At 38.1% G+C, this 14,328-nt stretch overlaps 1 protein-coding gene across 5 annotated transcripts in view; it reads right to left on the bottom strand.

Moving 5' to 3' along the window:
* Positions 1 to 14,301, bottom strand: part of EYA4 (EYA transcriptional coactivator and phosphatase 4) — a 44,466-nt gene extending 30,165 nt beyond the window's left edge. For 2 of the 5 annotated variants that reach the window (XM_057364343.1, XM_057364344.1), the window contains exons 1-4: positions 14,177 to 14,297; positions 7,970 to 8,047; positions 2,086 to 2,152; positions 24 to 169 (exon numbers count right to left, since the gene is read on the bottom strand). In XM_057364343.1, the coding sequence (XP_057220326.1) occupies positions 24 to 169; positions 2,086 to 2,152; positions 7,970 to 8,047; positions 14,177 to 14,297 (412 nt within the window). Of the gene's footprint in view, positions 1 to 23; positions 170 to 2,085; positions 2,153 to 7,969; positions 8,063 to 12,986; positions 13,056 to 14,176 lie in introns of those variants that run through there. The other 3 variants (XM_057364345.1, XM_057364342.1, XM_057364346.1) reach the window with 3 other exon arrangements.
* Between the last annotated feature and the right edge of the window lie 27 nt (positions 14,302 to 14,328).

Genomic DNA, 14,328 nt, shown 5'->3' with positions numbered 1-14,328 from the left:
TGAAGTAAGAAGTGGTCAAATACCGTAAGTGGGTAAGCTGTAGGGCTGTCCTGTCTGTGAGTAGGCTGTATAGACCGCTGGTTGCTGCATTCCCGAATACTGGGTTTGTCCGGCATAGGCAGACATTGTTTGAGCTGCTGGTGTAGAAAGAATGTGTGGATAGGGCCTAAATATCAGGAAAAATAGCATTACTGTGGCAACAAATACTTTGTATGTTGATTCAAGCAATAAAGTAAAGAAAAAGGTTTAAAGATGTCCAAAGGCAGTTCATTATTCTGCCAACTGCTCCTCTTCTGGGATTTATTCCATCCCCCACTGAAATAAGCTGAAAAACACTCCATCCCATGTTCCCCAAGGCACAGTGAATATTTTATGCTGTCCTATCACTATATTTTAATTTTGAACCTTCTGTGTCCCCTTTTAGGTGGGCTGTGCCACTGTGCACATCTTTACACAGATTTAACCTCTTTTATATGAGATCAGAATGCTTCAATTAGAAAAGCCCCCGTGCTTTTTTATCCAGCAGAGGGAAACTTGGACTGGAAGAATAAAGGGAACACAAAGGTGAATGCTGAAGCTAGCACATCATGTCATCTGTGCAGGTTCTGCTTCAACAGACATCTRGCCTCTAGCTTCAATGGGAGATGGATCCTACCCATTGAGAGCAGCACAAAAAGTACTGACAGCAATATTTTGGTAACCAGATGGGCTTTAAATGTTCGGAAAATATGGRCTAGGGAAATAGAATGGAAATAAAAATGTTCTTTTATTTATGAATACTGAGGTTTTATAGAGAGATTGAATAAAACCAAGTTTAAAATTTTTGCCCTCCAGAGTTGCAAAAATATACAGAGAAACATTTTTCTTGGATTGTTTTGTAAGTCAAATAAGACTTTATGGACCAAGAGTTGAATAAACACACTCTGCAGAATTATGCTAACTGAAACCTGGCAATTAAAAGCCATGACTAAATTTCAAATTCTATTTTTTTTTTAATTCTTTTTCTTTCTAATTAATTCAGTGCAGTTGGCAGCATTTACTATCAGAAATGGATTACTCATTAATTTAGATGCCAAAAACTTGTAACAGTAGATTAAAAATTCTATTAAACCTTGTAATGTATTTGGCTAAAAGTACCTAACAGAGTTTGCCAAAACCTGTTTTAGTGGGATGAGGGCTCTGAGTTCAGGCACCCACCTTCTGTATTAATACATTTTGGCTACCATCATATGAATGCAAATTTGTTAAAAAAAAAACTTGTAAGTGCCTAATGGGCTCTTGAATCTTTGGATTCAATTTTTCTCTGTATCAAAGTCACACCAATAACTGTATGAAATACATGGAAACAAACAGATGGCATAAGAAGGGAATCAAGAACCCTTGTGCACAACACTGATCATAGGACAAGCAAACTARGAGACTGCCAACTGCAGCAACTTCATACAACATCTTTGGTGTTTTTTCGTAAAGTTCCCATTCCCGGATTCACTTTATTGCCCAAGAGTCAGTTTTCCTCAAAAAAAAAAAAAAAAAGAAAAAAAAAATTTCTATTCCTAACAACACACATTGGCTTAAAAATAATAAGATTAAAAGCTAATCCAATTTATTTGATTTTTAAATCTTATGATATTGGAGAGGGAAAGGGTGGTTCATGATCATGGAATGTTTGGAAGCGTTTGGCAATGTTGGCTATGGAAGGGTCAGGGACAGGGTTACCCCCCAGTATGCWTCTTGCACATGCAATTGTGATTTCTATATATAAACTGACTTCTTCAAAATATATCTGTATATACTGCCAGCATATGCTGSTAATATGTCTGAGAGCACAATAGTCTCATTTTTCTCCTTCTGTTGTGTTCTGATATTCAAGGGGGTTTCTTGTGCAGCAGAACTGCACGAAGGAGGATCTTACTCTGCAGACACATGAGGAAAAAAAAGTTGGAGGGAGCCAGTACCGGAGTCAGTACTGTGGCTTAAGAATTTTCCTTTTTCTCTGTTTCTCCTGCTGAACACTTGTTTGCAACAAACCACAAAACTGCCCAGAGCCAAGGTCTATAAAAGACTAGAAGAGGTGCAGACACTAACTTGGAGGGATATATCTGTGGAGAGTACTGGTGCGCTGATCTGGGACTGTAGCCACTACTTGTTATTACTGCAAAACAGAAAACAAGAGTACAGYAGTTAGAAACACCATGAGACCTACACAGCCAAACAGGGTGAACAGTAATGCAGCAACATTAACAGAGAAGCCTACTGAAATTTACAGCTTTTCAAGGAAGCAGATGTCACCTGAGCTGCAACATCTTAATACCAAAATTCAAAAACTCCCAAATTGTTGTGTCAAACTCTTTAGTTAGCATGGGTGTGTCATGCTTTCTGCACTTGACTAACACATTTCTGAGTATACTGTAGGCACATATTTCATACATCAGCTGTGATCCACACAGCACAGATATTTCAAATTTGCAAGTTGTATTAAAAGGGGTAGTTAAAAAGGATCTTGTGATTTCACATATGGTATTTCATGGGATTGAAGAAACATACATATACCTTTATAGCCTCACATTAACAAGTCCAATTTTAATACTGGATAGGGAAAACATTTTTTATATGGTTGTGACTAGTTTTTGTCAGCTTAGGTGATGGAAGATACTGGATTGAGCACTAGAAAGCAACTACAATTCTTTATAAACAGGCCAATTAGAATATACCCCCTAACAACAGCATTTTTCTTTTTAAGTATGCATAAAGAGTCCTGTTTAGTAGCCATCCAAATTGTGTATATCCATACTATTCACAGTTGCATTCTTCCAAGAAAGCTAACAGAACAATAGTCATAACCCATTAAAATTTCATCCAGAAGCAGTGCTCACACTGGATTAATTCCAAGTGTTTGGAAGTTTCCCTTTCCTTTAGCCATCTGTCTTGACTAAGACAGATGTATTCCAAATATATGTACTCTAAAGTGTTGAACCAATCCCTTCAGAGCAAATCCATACTGGGCAAACACAGAGTGTCTTTATTAGGCCATCTGCTGTTCATTCACTTTTCAAAAGATTAAAGTAGTACACAATGAAGCACTGGAATTTCTTTAGTCTAATCAATCATAGTTGTACTTCAAAGTGTACCCTCTTCCTGAGTTATTCGTAATGGTAGTAGAAATGAACATTCAGAATTTTATAAGTGACAAATAGGTTTAGGTTCCTAACTATTTTATGAAACGTGATATATTTCTACATCCAGCCCTAATTAACGTCTCTCAGATCTATTGCTTTGAACATATGCAGAACTTCATATTTTTAAAGCTAGCTTAAATGCATTTAGAATGTGTAGGACTTGAAAGAAAAACACAGCAGAAGAAAAACAATTAACTTCTTTCTTAAATGTGCAGTTAAGTATGGCTTGAAAGTAAAGAAAAATTGGATRATAACTTTTAAAACATGTGCCATTAGAGTTCATAAGAGTTGCTGTGTGAAAAGATATTGAGGGTTTGCCTGCAATGGAAATCTACTAAATTTCATTTTGTGTGGGTACTGTTTTTGAGGGTTTTTTTGAGAATGCCTTTCTATGGTTTAAGCTCAACCCACAGAGCAATCTGTGCAGGCAGCTATTCCCGTAGTCAGACAAACCTACAGCAGGAACCATCAACATAACTGGTCCACAGAACTCTAAAGAATGCTCTTGGTTATTTAAGGCTCGATGAGTAATTAGTCTTCCCTGCTGTAGCTCTGTGACCTTTCTAAAGACAAGCAATAGCAGAGAGTGACCTTGGTGGTTCTCAGGGCAGGGAACTTTTGTGATCCATTATCGGCTTATCAGATCATTTTTGCCATACTGCGTCACTTTTTGTCTGATCATTTGCTGGAAGAGAGCTCAYTCAATCAACCAATTTGGTTAAAGCCCATTTACCATGCCACCCCACCTTATGTAAACGATAAAAAAAATTAATTACTATTAATTATTCATAAATCACTTGAGCTATCAAAACCTAATATTTTTCAGCAAAAMCTGTCCTGCCTGCTTTTTTACTCTTTCTGCCTATACCTTCTTTTTAAAAATCAGAAGAACATAAAAGATTTAAAAAGAAAATAAAACATTTTTGGAATGTGTCTGGTTTTAAATTTCCTTGGTTTTTCCCTCAATTTTCCCTGATGATACTACCAGTTGCAAGGAAGAAAAAGAGGCAAGACTAARAAATCTGTTGTTTTCACTATTTCTTTGTAGCTTGTCCCTGCAATTTGCGCATGACATTTAAAATTGTGAGAAGTTTGMGAATCATGGGGTGTAAGGCCCATCACATGAGAACATTATGGCTGAGTGGAGTCTGTGGACTACGCCTGCATTTCATAGATGAAACTGCTAATTCTGAGAGTTATCAGATTTTAGCCTATTAACTTATCTTTCTCCGAGGATGGTGGAGGCAGGCTGCTGTGGGTTTTGCAACTGTGGCGTTTTATACAGCCATTTAAATGAATGGGGTTAAATGCTCTTTTGTGTTGCTCATGTTAAAAAAAAAAAAAAAAAAAAGAATCAAAACTGTTTATTCTTTGGAAAACTCAAATATTCCTCAGACTTCGCTATCTGAATTTACCAGAGGAATGCCCTTCAGGGTGGGTATAAGACCCTTGATCTCTCCAGTTAACATGGTTTCACAGAGGGGATAAGCTGACAGCCAGCTCTTAGCAGTTACTGTCACAGCTCAACTGGCCAAAGTGTTTGCAGATGATTTAAATTAAAAAATTTAAATTAAAAAAGTTAAATTTAAGTTTAACTGTTTTAATAGCATGTATTGGGTTCAGTATGCTAATATGGACTGGAGTTTTGTATTTTCTTCATTACACATCTGGAAAATTCTGTGCAAAAACATTAGGTTAAAAGGACCTCATTTAAGTCACATTACAATCCCTATGGACAAGGGAACAAAATGTAGGTTAAACAGCAGTAACATTGCCTGACTTCACCTTTATAGCCTTCAGAAATTGTTCTATATCTACAAACTGTCTTTCATATCCCATGGATAATAAATACTAAGTAAAAAAAGATGAAAAGATCAAATATCTCTCTCTCCATTAAAATGACAAAACAGTGCTCAAATTAATCCACTATTGTAAGCAACATATATATATATATATATATATATATATATATATTGTAAGCAATATTACAGCAGAGAAGCTGCAGCAAATTCACAGAGCATGAAAATCTCAGTTTAGGGCTGTGCACCTCTCCCAGTCCTGTGAATGCCCATCCCAGGGGGAGAGTGCTGCAGAACCACAGAGAGTACACTGACACTAATTCCCAGCTGCTCTTCTTTGAAGAAAAAGGAGGAGGAAGGGGGTGCACAATGTGACTCCTCACCTGGCTAACCCACGGCAAGAGACAAAGGCTCCTCCAGGGAGCTTTGCAGCACGGGGTAACTGGAGCCCTGACCATGAGCTGCAACACATGGGCTGCAGCCCTGAACAGGACCTTGCCCAATCCCAATGACCAGGGCAAGGCCACCAGGGGAAGKGCCACTCTAAATTCAAGAGATCTAYKTGCTTTGTCTTTTCACCTTTTCAATCAACAGCTCCCAGAATGTTTTCTGTGAAGTCTAATCTGTTGCTCCTGCCCTATATCTCACACAATCTGTTTGACCATCCCTTACAGCTGGTCATTAGGGACAGAGCTGACTACTTTACACCCCACAGGCTTGTTCAGCCTTCTGCTCAGTTCCAGGACAGGTCATGTGTTTTGGCTGCCCTTGGACCATGGAAATCAATTTTAATGGGGAGAGTGCTTGAAGACGAGAATTTCTACATGGCAGATTCTCAAATGGGTCTCAGCACCTGGAGTTCTCTTTTCATTCAWGTCTCATTTCACAAAATATTTAGTAACATACCTAAATCCTTCCCAACTCAAGAAAGGACACTTGAGTGCTTCTGATCTATGCTTGTGCAAGGCACAGTAGGTAATATTGGCTTATGTGTCGAACCATCTCACAAAGTGAGGGTACAGGTGCTTTGAGACCATCAGGGAAGTGCTGGCATCATCACTTTATCATAGTTTGCAGTAACACACAAATGTAACTAACTCATTTTCAGGAAAAAAAACCCAAACCGTTCAGTGTTGGGCTTTGTTTTGCATTTTTTTCAGTTGCAGGTGACTCATTTGAAATTATATCAGTCTACTACTCAGCATTTACTGTCTTTGGCAACCCACCAATTACCCCAACTAGCCAGTTAGGTTAAAAACTCTGAGAAATCCCGGTTTTGCTGACTTTATACTGCTCTTTAGCACTTTTCTCACAAAACTGGAGTTAACCAAATTGTCTGCTTTGGGAGTGCCAGTAAAAGGCAAGTGCAGAAGTAATGTATTCAATCTTYCTAAAAGGCTGAGTGCGTTATCAGGGCAGCTCTGTGTCTCGCTCTGATGATGAAGGCTGCACGTCACCCAGACAAGCAGACTATTGATTTCCCACTGTGAATGACTGCACTCATTTAATGCTGGAGTTTGTGCACTAAACTGAGAATCAGGCTCGCATTTCTTTTGAGTATGCAGGTGGCTAACAGGCGAAAAAGGATTATGCAAGGCTCAAATTCCAGCTTTTTTTTTTTTTTTTTTTGTGGCTAACAGGCGAAAAAGGATTATGCAAGGCTCAAATTCCAGCTTTTTTTTTTTTTCCAGAGGCACCAACTTTTCAAATATCCAAAGTGTAGAGATCTCAAGATTCTTTTGAAGTCACTGGAAGCTGACAGGTGAGTGGCATCTGGGGAAATCAAGCTGTTACTTAGGTAGCTAAACGTGAGCTGAAGGCTGCAATTTTTGGCACTCCAATGTTGCCTTGGACATAGAATACAACTCAGGTGCCTTAAATACATGGCAGAGCTGATAAAATTTCACCAACAATGAAAAAATCATATATAAGGTTGAACATTTTATAATCTGCAATCATTGCTAATAAAATTTTACAAYTGAGTAACAACATAGTGAGAAAGAAAAGCTAAATTTTAGCCCAGACTATTTAATTTTTTATGGAACTTCTTAGACTTTAAGTTGATGGGGTTCTTTTCATTATAATTATAATGAGGACAATGTTTTCATTCTTTCTAACCAGAAATAGTAAACACTTGCTTTAAATCTCACAAAGTATTTTTTTCTTCAGGCATTAAATTAGTTATAAATMCTTTTCTGAATAATCAACTTTTGGGTTTAACTGATGGCTAAAAGACAATTCCGAAAACATACACTCAATTTAAAAAAAAAGATTAATTACACAGAAACATGGTGATTGCCAAAATACTTTAAATAGGCTTTGACTACCTAAGTCTACCAAAGTAATAGTAGTATCAATGTGGAGTGGTGATTGGTGGCTTTGGTGACATTTCAGTCAGGCCTTTACTGAACTGTTTTTTCCAGATGCAARACTTATTCTCCCTCCTCTCCTTGTTAATATTATCATTAACAGGATTCAACTTCATGATTTGAAGGCAGATTAGCTGTACTTTTCCACAGTTCATCACTCTTTAATAATTTATAGGGATCTACTTAATCCACTGTTTGTTTGCATTTTTTAAGAAGTAATTGAAGCCTATGATTATTTACAGTAAAACTGTTTTCTTGGGAAGAAAGTAGCTCATCCCAATGGAAAGAAAGTAACATAGCAATCTGGYCAGTGTTTAAACTAACACACTTCTAATTGGAGTAAAAGGATTAGCACTGAGATATAATCCTTACGATTTGAAACTTTACAAATTAGCATGACTTGCAAACACAAACCCTTTTTAAAAAAAATATAATACAAGATTAACCCTGAGGAAAAAGATCTCATGTAAACTGCAGTTTTATTTACAAAAATGAAAAAGCTATTATTATTTCCATTTTACTGTAGCTTTGTAAAGACTGCTTCCATGCAAATGTTCATTAATGAAGGTTATTAAATGCTGCATTAATGTGCATCTAACAAAGCATCATCTTATTATGGCTTTACCTGACCCAGTAAAAGTGTCAAGCGATCCATCTCCAGTTGTTGTTGTCGTTTCACTGTTGTTCATGGGTTCTGTTTTGACTGCAAGAAGAGACACTACATAGAAGAATAAGTAGACATGAGATTTTACTTCTAGATTTGTGCAGGAGTCCTCATGCCAGTCTCACTASAGGTAGTCCAGCTAGAACAAGCACACGTGCAACAGCTTCAACCTTTGCTCGAGCACTGTCCTGAGACAACACACACGAGCTCTGACTGCAGTGTCCATGCATCCACACAGCTCTTTACCTGTGCATTTGTCTAGCTATTGGATTTAGCAACTGGAGTATCTTCTAGGGACATTTTAACCTAAATCTAATTGATTCTAACAAATCTGTAAGAGTAGCAYAGAGGTTGGAAACATTAGCTGTCACAAGATGTAGAACAAAACAAAAACAGTTTTGCCTAAAAAATTATAATATTATATCATGCTCATATAGAAGCAAATTACTTTCACARTGCCAGCATGTTGCCTTTCTCTTTCCCTTTTTACAGAGTCAGTTGGGGCCATTTTGAGCCAGGTCACCAGCAAGCAATTTTCCATAAATGAAGAGAGAAGTTTGAAAGAAAAAGAAGCCAAAAACTAGAGTAGGACACAAATGACAACCACAAGTCAGCTTTTTACTCAAAGGTTACCAAACATTTTGGTCTACTCCAAATTAAAATTATTTCTTTGGGATGATCATGCAGTCTTACCATCCAAGCTGTAACTGAAAGCACAAAAAGCACCACAGAGGCAGTACAGATTTTCCAGTTTAATGTGTTACCGAGACAGAACATCTGGCATGGACTTTTGTAATGGAGTTTGGAACTACCCTTCCAATTGAAATGGCAAGAAACAGCAGCAGAGAAAACACTTCTATTAGCTGTCTGACTGGCAAATGTGGAAGCCTCAATGTATTAACACAATTTATTTATGAAGGTCAGTCAGGATTGGGCCTGGGCATTCATCACAGGCTTATGGATGTATGGATACAGAGCAGTCAGTGCCCAGGGGCACAGAGTGCACAGGCAATGAGCACCTGCACAGGCAACTACCACAGCTCTATGCCAGGTATCCAACTTTCAGGGGCACAGCCTCGGATTTGTGTGTCACTGCTTCTGCTGTCACAGCCAGGTTGGCAGAGCCCCCCAGCAGGTCTGACATTTGCCAAGGAAAGCTGTCCTTCCAACTGGTTACCTGACACCTCTGAGGGGCATCAGCTAAGCTGACCAAAGCTCTCATCTGTCAACATCACTGCATCCACCTTTGACTTCACTGGCAACAGTATGGAAAAGAAGGGAATTTCATGGTCTGAGCTGGCAATRTATTTAAAAACTGTGGCTCAGATTCAAGTCATCTAAATCAAATGTATAAAAGATGCCTGCTAATCTCCCTTTATGTTTAGTTGAGACAGAGAGGTGCTTTCAGAGGCTGATTCAGTCCAAGTACTGCCTGAAGGAACAAGTCCCCGTTCCTCATACAGTCTGAAGAGGAAAAGGTAGTGGATGAGTTAAATAAAGGATTTGGTTTCCACATGGTAAAAATGTCCAGAACAACACCTACAGACCCACACTGCTATTAATCCCTGTGTCTGGGAACACAGTGAGCTGTTCTTTGGGAATTGCACAGCTACCAATTAAGCTGCCTGTGATGAGTGCCATGTGATTTACCTCTCCTACAGAATCACATCCCATTTCCAGTCACACTGCCTAATGGATCTCACTTCAAGAAGTCACACAGGATGCTGCTGTGTCTACAACTGTACAAGTGACTGTACAGGTCAGCTGAATTCAAAGGGACACCTGTTCAGATCAAGAGGAGAAATTGGGATACAYTTGTCTCTGTGACTGGTGGGGTGCCCTGCACCATTACGGGTGCACCAGTGCCTATCAAACCAAGCACTACCTTCTTCTTTAAGTTTCACTATTGTATCTTTCCATTTACTGCGATAAAAAAAAAAATTGAACGTACATCTGTTGAATGTAAACTTCTTTTCATTGTTGTTTTCTTCCATGCCCAAAACTACTATGAGCAAATAGTCTCCCTGCAAGCAGCAGGATGTTCATTCAATATGGAATCATTAGGGAAGAATTTTAGCCACTTTTTCAAGCTGCTGGGCACTCCCTCTCATTTTGCTAGCTATTGTCTTTTCATTAAAAAAAAAAATAAACTGTGACAAAAATTACCCAAAATGAACAAAGTAATTCTTAAAAGTAATTAGAAYAGAAATTCCAATTTCTATAATTATTGGAGAAGATGTGATTTTTTCAGGAGATCAATAAAACACACATCAAGAAAAAGCTTAAGGGTAATTTGACACAAAATGATGGCCTCCACTAAATCTCTCAGTCACGTGGAACATGTATACTGCTGTCTGAAGTATTAGAAGTGTCTAAACTAATTTATTTGCTGGTTACTACACATGGATGCCTCCATGTACTTCTGCAAAGTCTGGGCATCTATCTACATGCAAAAAAAGTACTTTTTAGCACGTTTATTTCTTTCTATTCAAGGAGGTATTTCACTATTGTCCGTGGCTACAAATATTCAGTATTGCATCCAGGAAGACAGCACGTGTTTAATTGTTATATTTAACAAAAACTTCAATCATGAATTGAAATGTTTACTTTAGAATTCTGTCTACTTCTGGTTAATACCAGCTGCAGTTCACTGCCATCAGCACSAACAGATGCCATCTTTTTTCCTTCCCTGTCAAACAAAGAATCTAAAACAAAAGAAACTCACTCCTGTACTTGAGGGAAAAYATTATATTGGCACTGCATTTTGTTGAAAAATACTTACAGAAAGTATTTTTGTATGTTCCTGACTTTAAACAGTTTTACTTTGTTGTACTCAGACTTTAGGAGGGTAAGGAATTCATCACGGTCCTTCCTCTGTAGCTGCAGATTTTGACTATTACCTATTTTTCTTTATGTTGCATGCCATTAAATAAAGAGGGAGAAAAAGCTCAAAGCCAACTTAAACAAAACAAAAACAAAACATTCTAACATCTGTTCAAGAGATTTTTTTTTTACATATTGAAAGAGTGAAAWTAAAWTGAAAAGCAGTRTCTRTGGAAATKRAAATAGATTTGASTGCTGCTAGCAGGGCAGACTGCACATTTTCTGCTTTCACCCGGGGTACAGCGAGCAGCTGTGGGGTGCTCAGTTGGCTGCTGGGCTCAGACCATGACACCACACCAACAGAGCAGAGCTACCAACATCACCAGGTGCTGGGGCACACGGTGCACAGGGAAACACAAGAAGCTGGGCTTGTTCTGTCCATAAGTGGAGGCTGAGGGAAGAGCTAATTGCTGCCTGCAGCTATCTAATGGGAAGGTGCAAAGATGACAAAGAACAAAGGCACGCTCATCTCCAAAGGTGCCCTGGGAAACAACAGGTGGGAACAGATACAAGCTGCACTAWGGGAAAAATCCAATTMAATGTAGGAGGAAAAATCAATGCTRCCTTGAGYGACACGATCTAACAGCAAAGCTGGCTCRGCTCAGAGCATGCTTGGCCCAAATGACCTCCAGGGATCTCCTCCAAACTTTATTGTTGTAAAGCTAATTCAGAACACAGTTCAAAACAAGCAACAGCTTCTGCAATGCACCTTATTACTTGAAGAGAAGACTTAGCATATCAAAACAACTGCTACTCTGCTGATCTCTATTTTTTTTTTTTTTCTCTAAAGCATCCCTCCATGTTAAGGACTGAAAATGAATGCAGAGTTTTAGGGGCAATAGGTGTYAATACTACGCATGAAGAAGGACAAGCAAGTGTAACAGATGTTGTAGCAAACAAATCTGATTAAGAGCTCACACAAAACAATAAACCACACAGCTTGTCATAAGGAATGATTTTCCTCTTTCGTTTAGCAAGCCCTACGAGTTTTCCTGGGAATATACTCAACTAGAAGCTCAATTTTAAACATTTTACTGCCTATGGAAAATCAGATTTAATACAAGTAACACATTTTTATTCACTACTAATAATTAGTACTCAAATTGTTACCTTCCACATTTACCTGAATATACTGAACAGTTAAATGAGGTGACAGACTAAGCYAGCTCAGTCCTTCCTCAAACTTAAATTCTTGTAATTGAGCAGGAGCATTCACATGGAATGAGTTATTCTAGTGCAAAYGAGCTTTTGTGCCTGTGAACTTTTTTTTGTAAATTTTGTTTGCACATGTGTTTTACAAATGGCTAACTGTGAGAGATTTTTTAAAAAGGCAAGATTTTGAAATCTTTCTAACTTTAGTCCAAACCTGCACAACTTAAGCACCTTTGCAATGATTTGTAGTGAAACAAGGTGATGCATGTTTTCACCTATGTCCCATATGTACTGCTCTGACGTCACATATAGAATTATTATTAATTATGACAACTTATGACAATTAATAATACATGTCTGGAAACTCATAAATGAAAACAACAGCTAGGAAAACTTGGCTGAATGTTTGTAAAGTGGCAAGYTACATGTAGCAACACATTAGACATGAGTTTTGATTAATAATGACAGCCATAGTAGGAGTAATAACCTTACTGTCAACCTTGACTCATGCTCAGGTAATTGTGCCTTGCTCTACTTRAAAACAAAAGAAAAGCAAATGGGCACTCTGTGAAAATTCCATTGGTCTGATTTCCACYAGTGCTGACGACTGGCAATTCCCAGCAATGCTGAACACCACGAGACAATCCCAGTCACTCAGAGCATGTAGACAGCTAAGCTAATTATAAGCGGGTTAAATTCTCCTTGCTCATCAAATGACTTYCAAAGCATTGTAAGAGAACTACTTGTTGCAACTTCCTAACAGTTTTCTGGCTATGGGAAAGGCTTTTGAGAAAGGATAGGCAAAAAAAGGTGCAGGGGTAGGGGGAGCTCCATGAGAATGTTCAAACTGCACACAAAAGACTGGAGCAAAGGGAGAGAGATGTCACACAGCAGTCCTGGAGCCACACCACACGCACATGCACTGTACCAGGGTCTCTCATACTTGTTGCAGAGGAGGGAGTACTGCAACTCAGCAACCAGTCTGCCGTATTTAACACAGTCATGTTGTCTCCTGAGAACAGGAATGGTGCAACAGTTCATTCTCCCAGGGTCTGTTCAGCGCAAATGAATAGTCTTCAAGGTAAATCAGTGTTTTGGCACTTTAAGTCAAGTCTTTTAATGGAACTGTATTGCTCTTAAGGGTATTATTTTAACTGGTTTGTTTATGCACACTGTATAACAGAGGCATCTAGTTACTAGTGTTCTTCAAGAGCATGCTTCAAGTTTTCTCTTCTCTTTATGCTGCAATAAGGATTCTATTTAAAAATATGGTTTAGCCTGTCTTTGCAGAGCTCAGTTACCCTCACAGGCACATCCACTTTTTATTGACATTGACAGACTTTTATTTAAATAGAGTAAGTGAATAAAATGCTCTGCCTTGCGGCCAGAAAGAACAAACCAAAAAATATTTTTAGTGCCAACTGTTAAAATAGACAGCAATGTATAACCTCTAAAAAAACCCTCTAGTTTGARTCATATCCATGGTGTCACTCTCATGGATTGCACCTCAGAATGTGGCACCCTGTCTCCCACTGCTGTGGCAGAATTGATTATCTGAAAGCACTGGAGTATCTGCTGTAGCTGCATTGAAGTGTTGATCCTACAGTATCATCTACATCAATAATGAGCAGCTACTGCTGAGAAAAATCTTACAATCTGTTTATTACAAACTTTCATTACCTCCCAAGGAATAGAATTCATCACCAAAATAAACATGTAAGTCTAATTTTGATGCAATTCTCTTGTCAGTGATTTTAACTTAACCTAAATGCATTTAGCTCAGGGTATAAGAGTAAGTTATTACTCATCAATGAAGTATGACAAACAAAATGCAATTTGTTTCATAAGTTACCAACAGCTATAAGCAAACATTTCTCTGTTCAAATYAACCATTCAAAATTTTTTCTTATTTCATCTTTGTACCTTCTTTCAGTTCTGTCTCTTACTTCAGTTGGTGCAAATCAAAGAAGTGAAGTTGGAATTAGAAATTTACACTTGTATGACTGCCAATTTTTCGTAATTCTTGCTGGATTTATAAATGGGTATACRGTCATTCTTGAAATTATCGTAAAAAATCTACATGACGAAAAACTAGCCAAAACTTTCTKTGTGCCAGCTGTGTCTTATACTTACCTCCTGTTCCATTTGTTGTGACTGATGTGCTACTGAGATTAGATTTATCCAGTTTGGAACTACCTGGTGCATCACTGCTTCCAACAAGGTTATGAGGACTTGCTAGATCCTGCATTTCCATAGACCTGATAAAAAACAAGGTGACAGCATTA

The sequence above is a fragment of the Malurus melanocephalus genome, unplaced genomic scaffold, assembly GCF_030028575.1.
Source record: "Malurus melanocephalus ecotype Western Australia unplaced genomic scaffold, MMel_1.1 scaffold_38, whole genome shotgun sequence".
Classification (NCBI taxonomy): domain Eukaryota; kingdom Metazoa; phylum Chordata; class Aves; order Passeriformes; family Maluridae; genus Malurus; species Malurus melanocephalus.
This window is presented reverse-complemented; position numbering and strand designations above follow the sequence as displayed.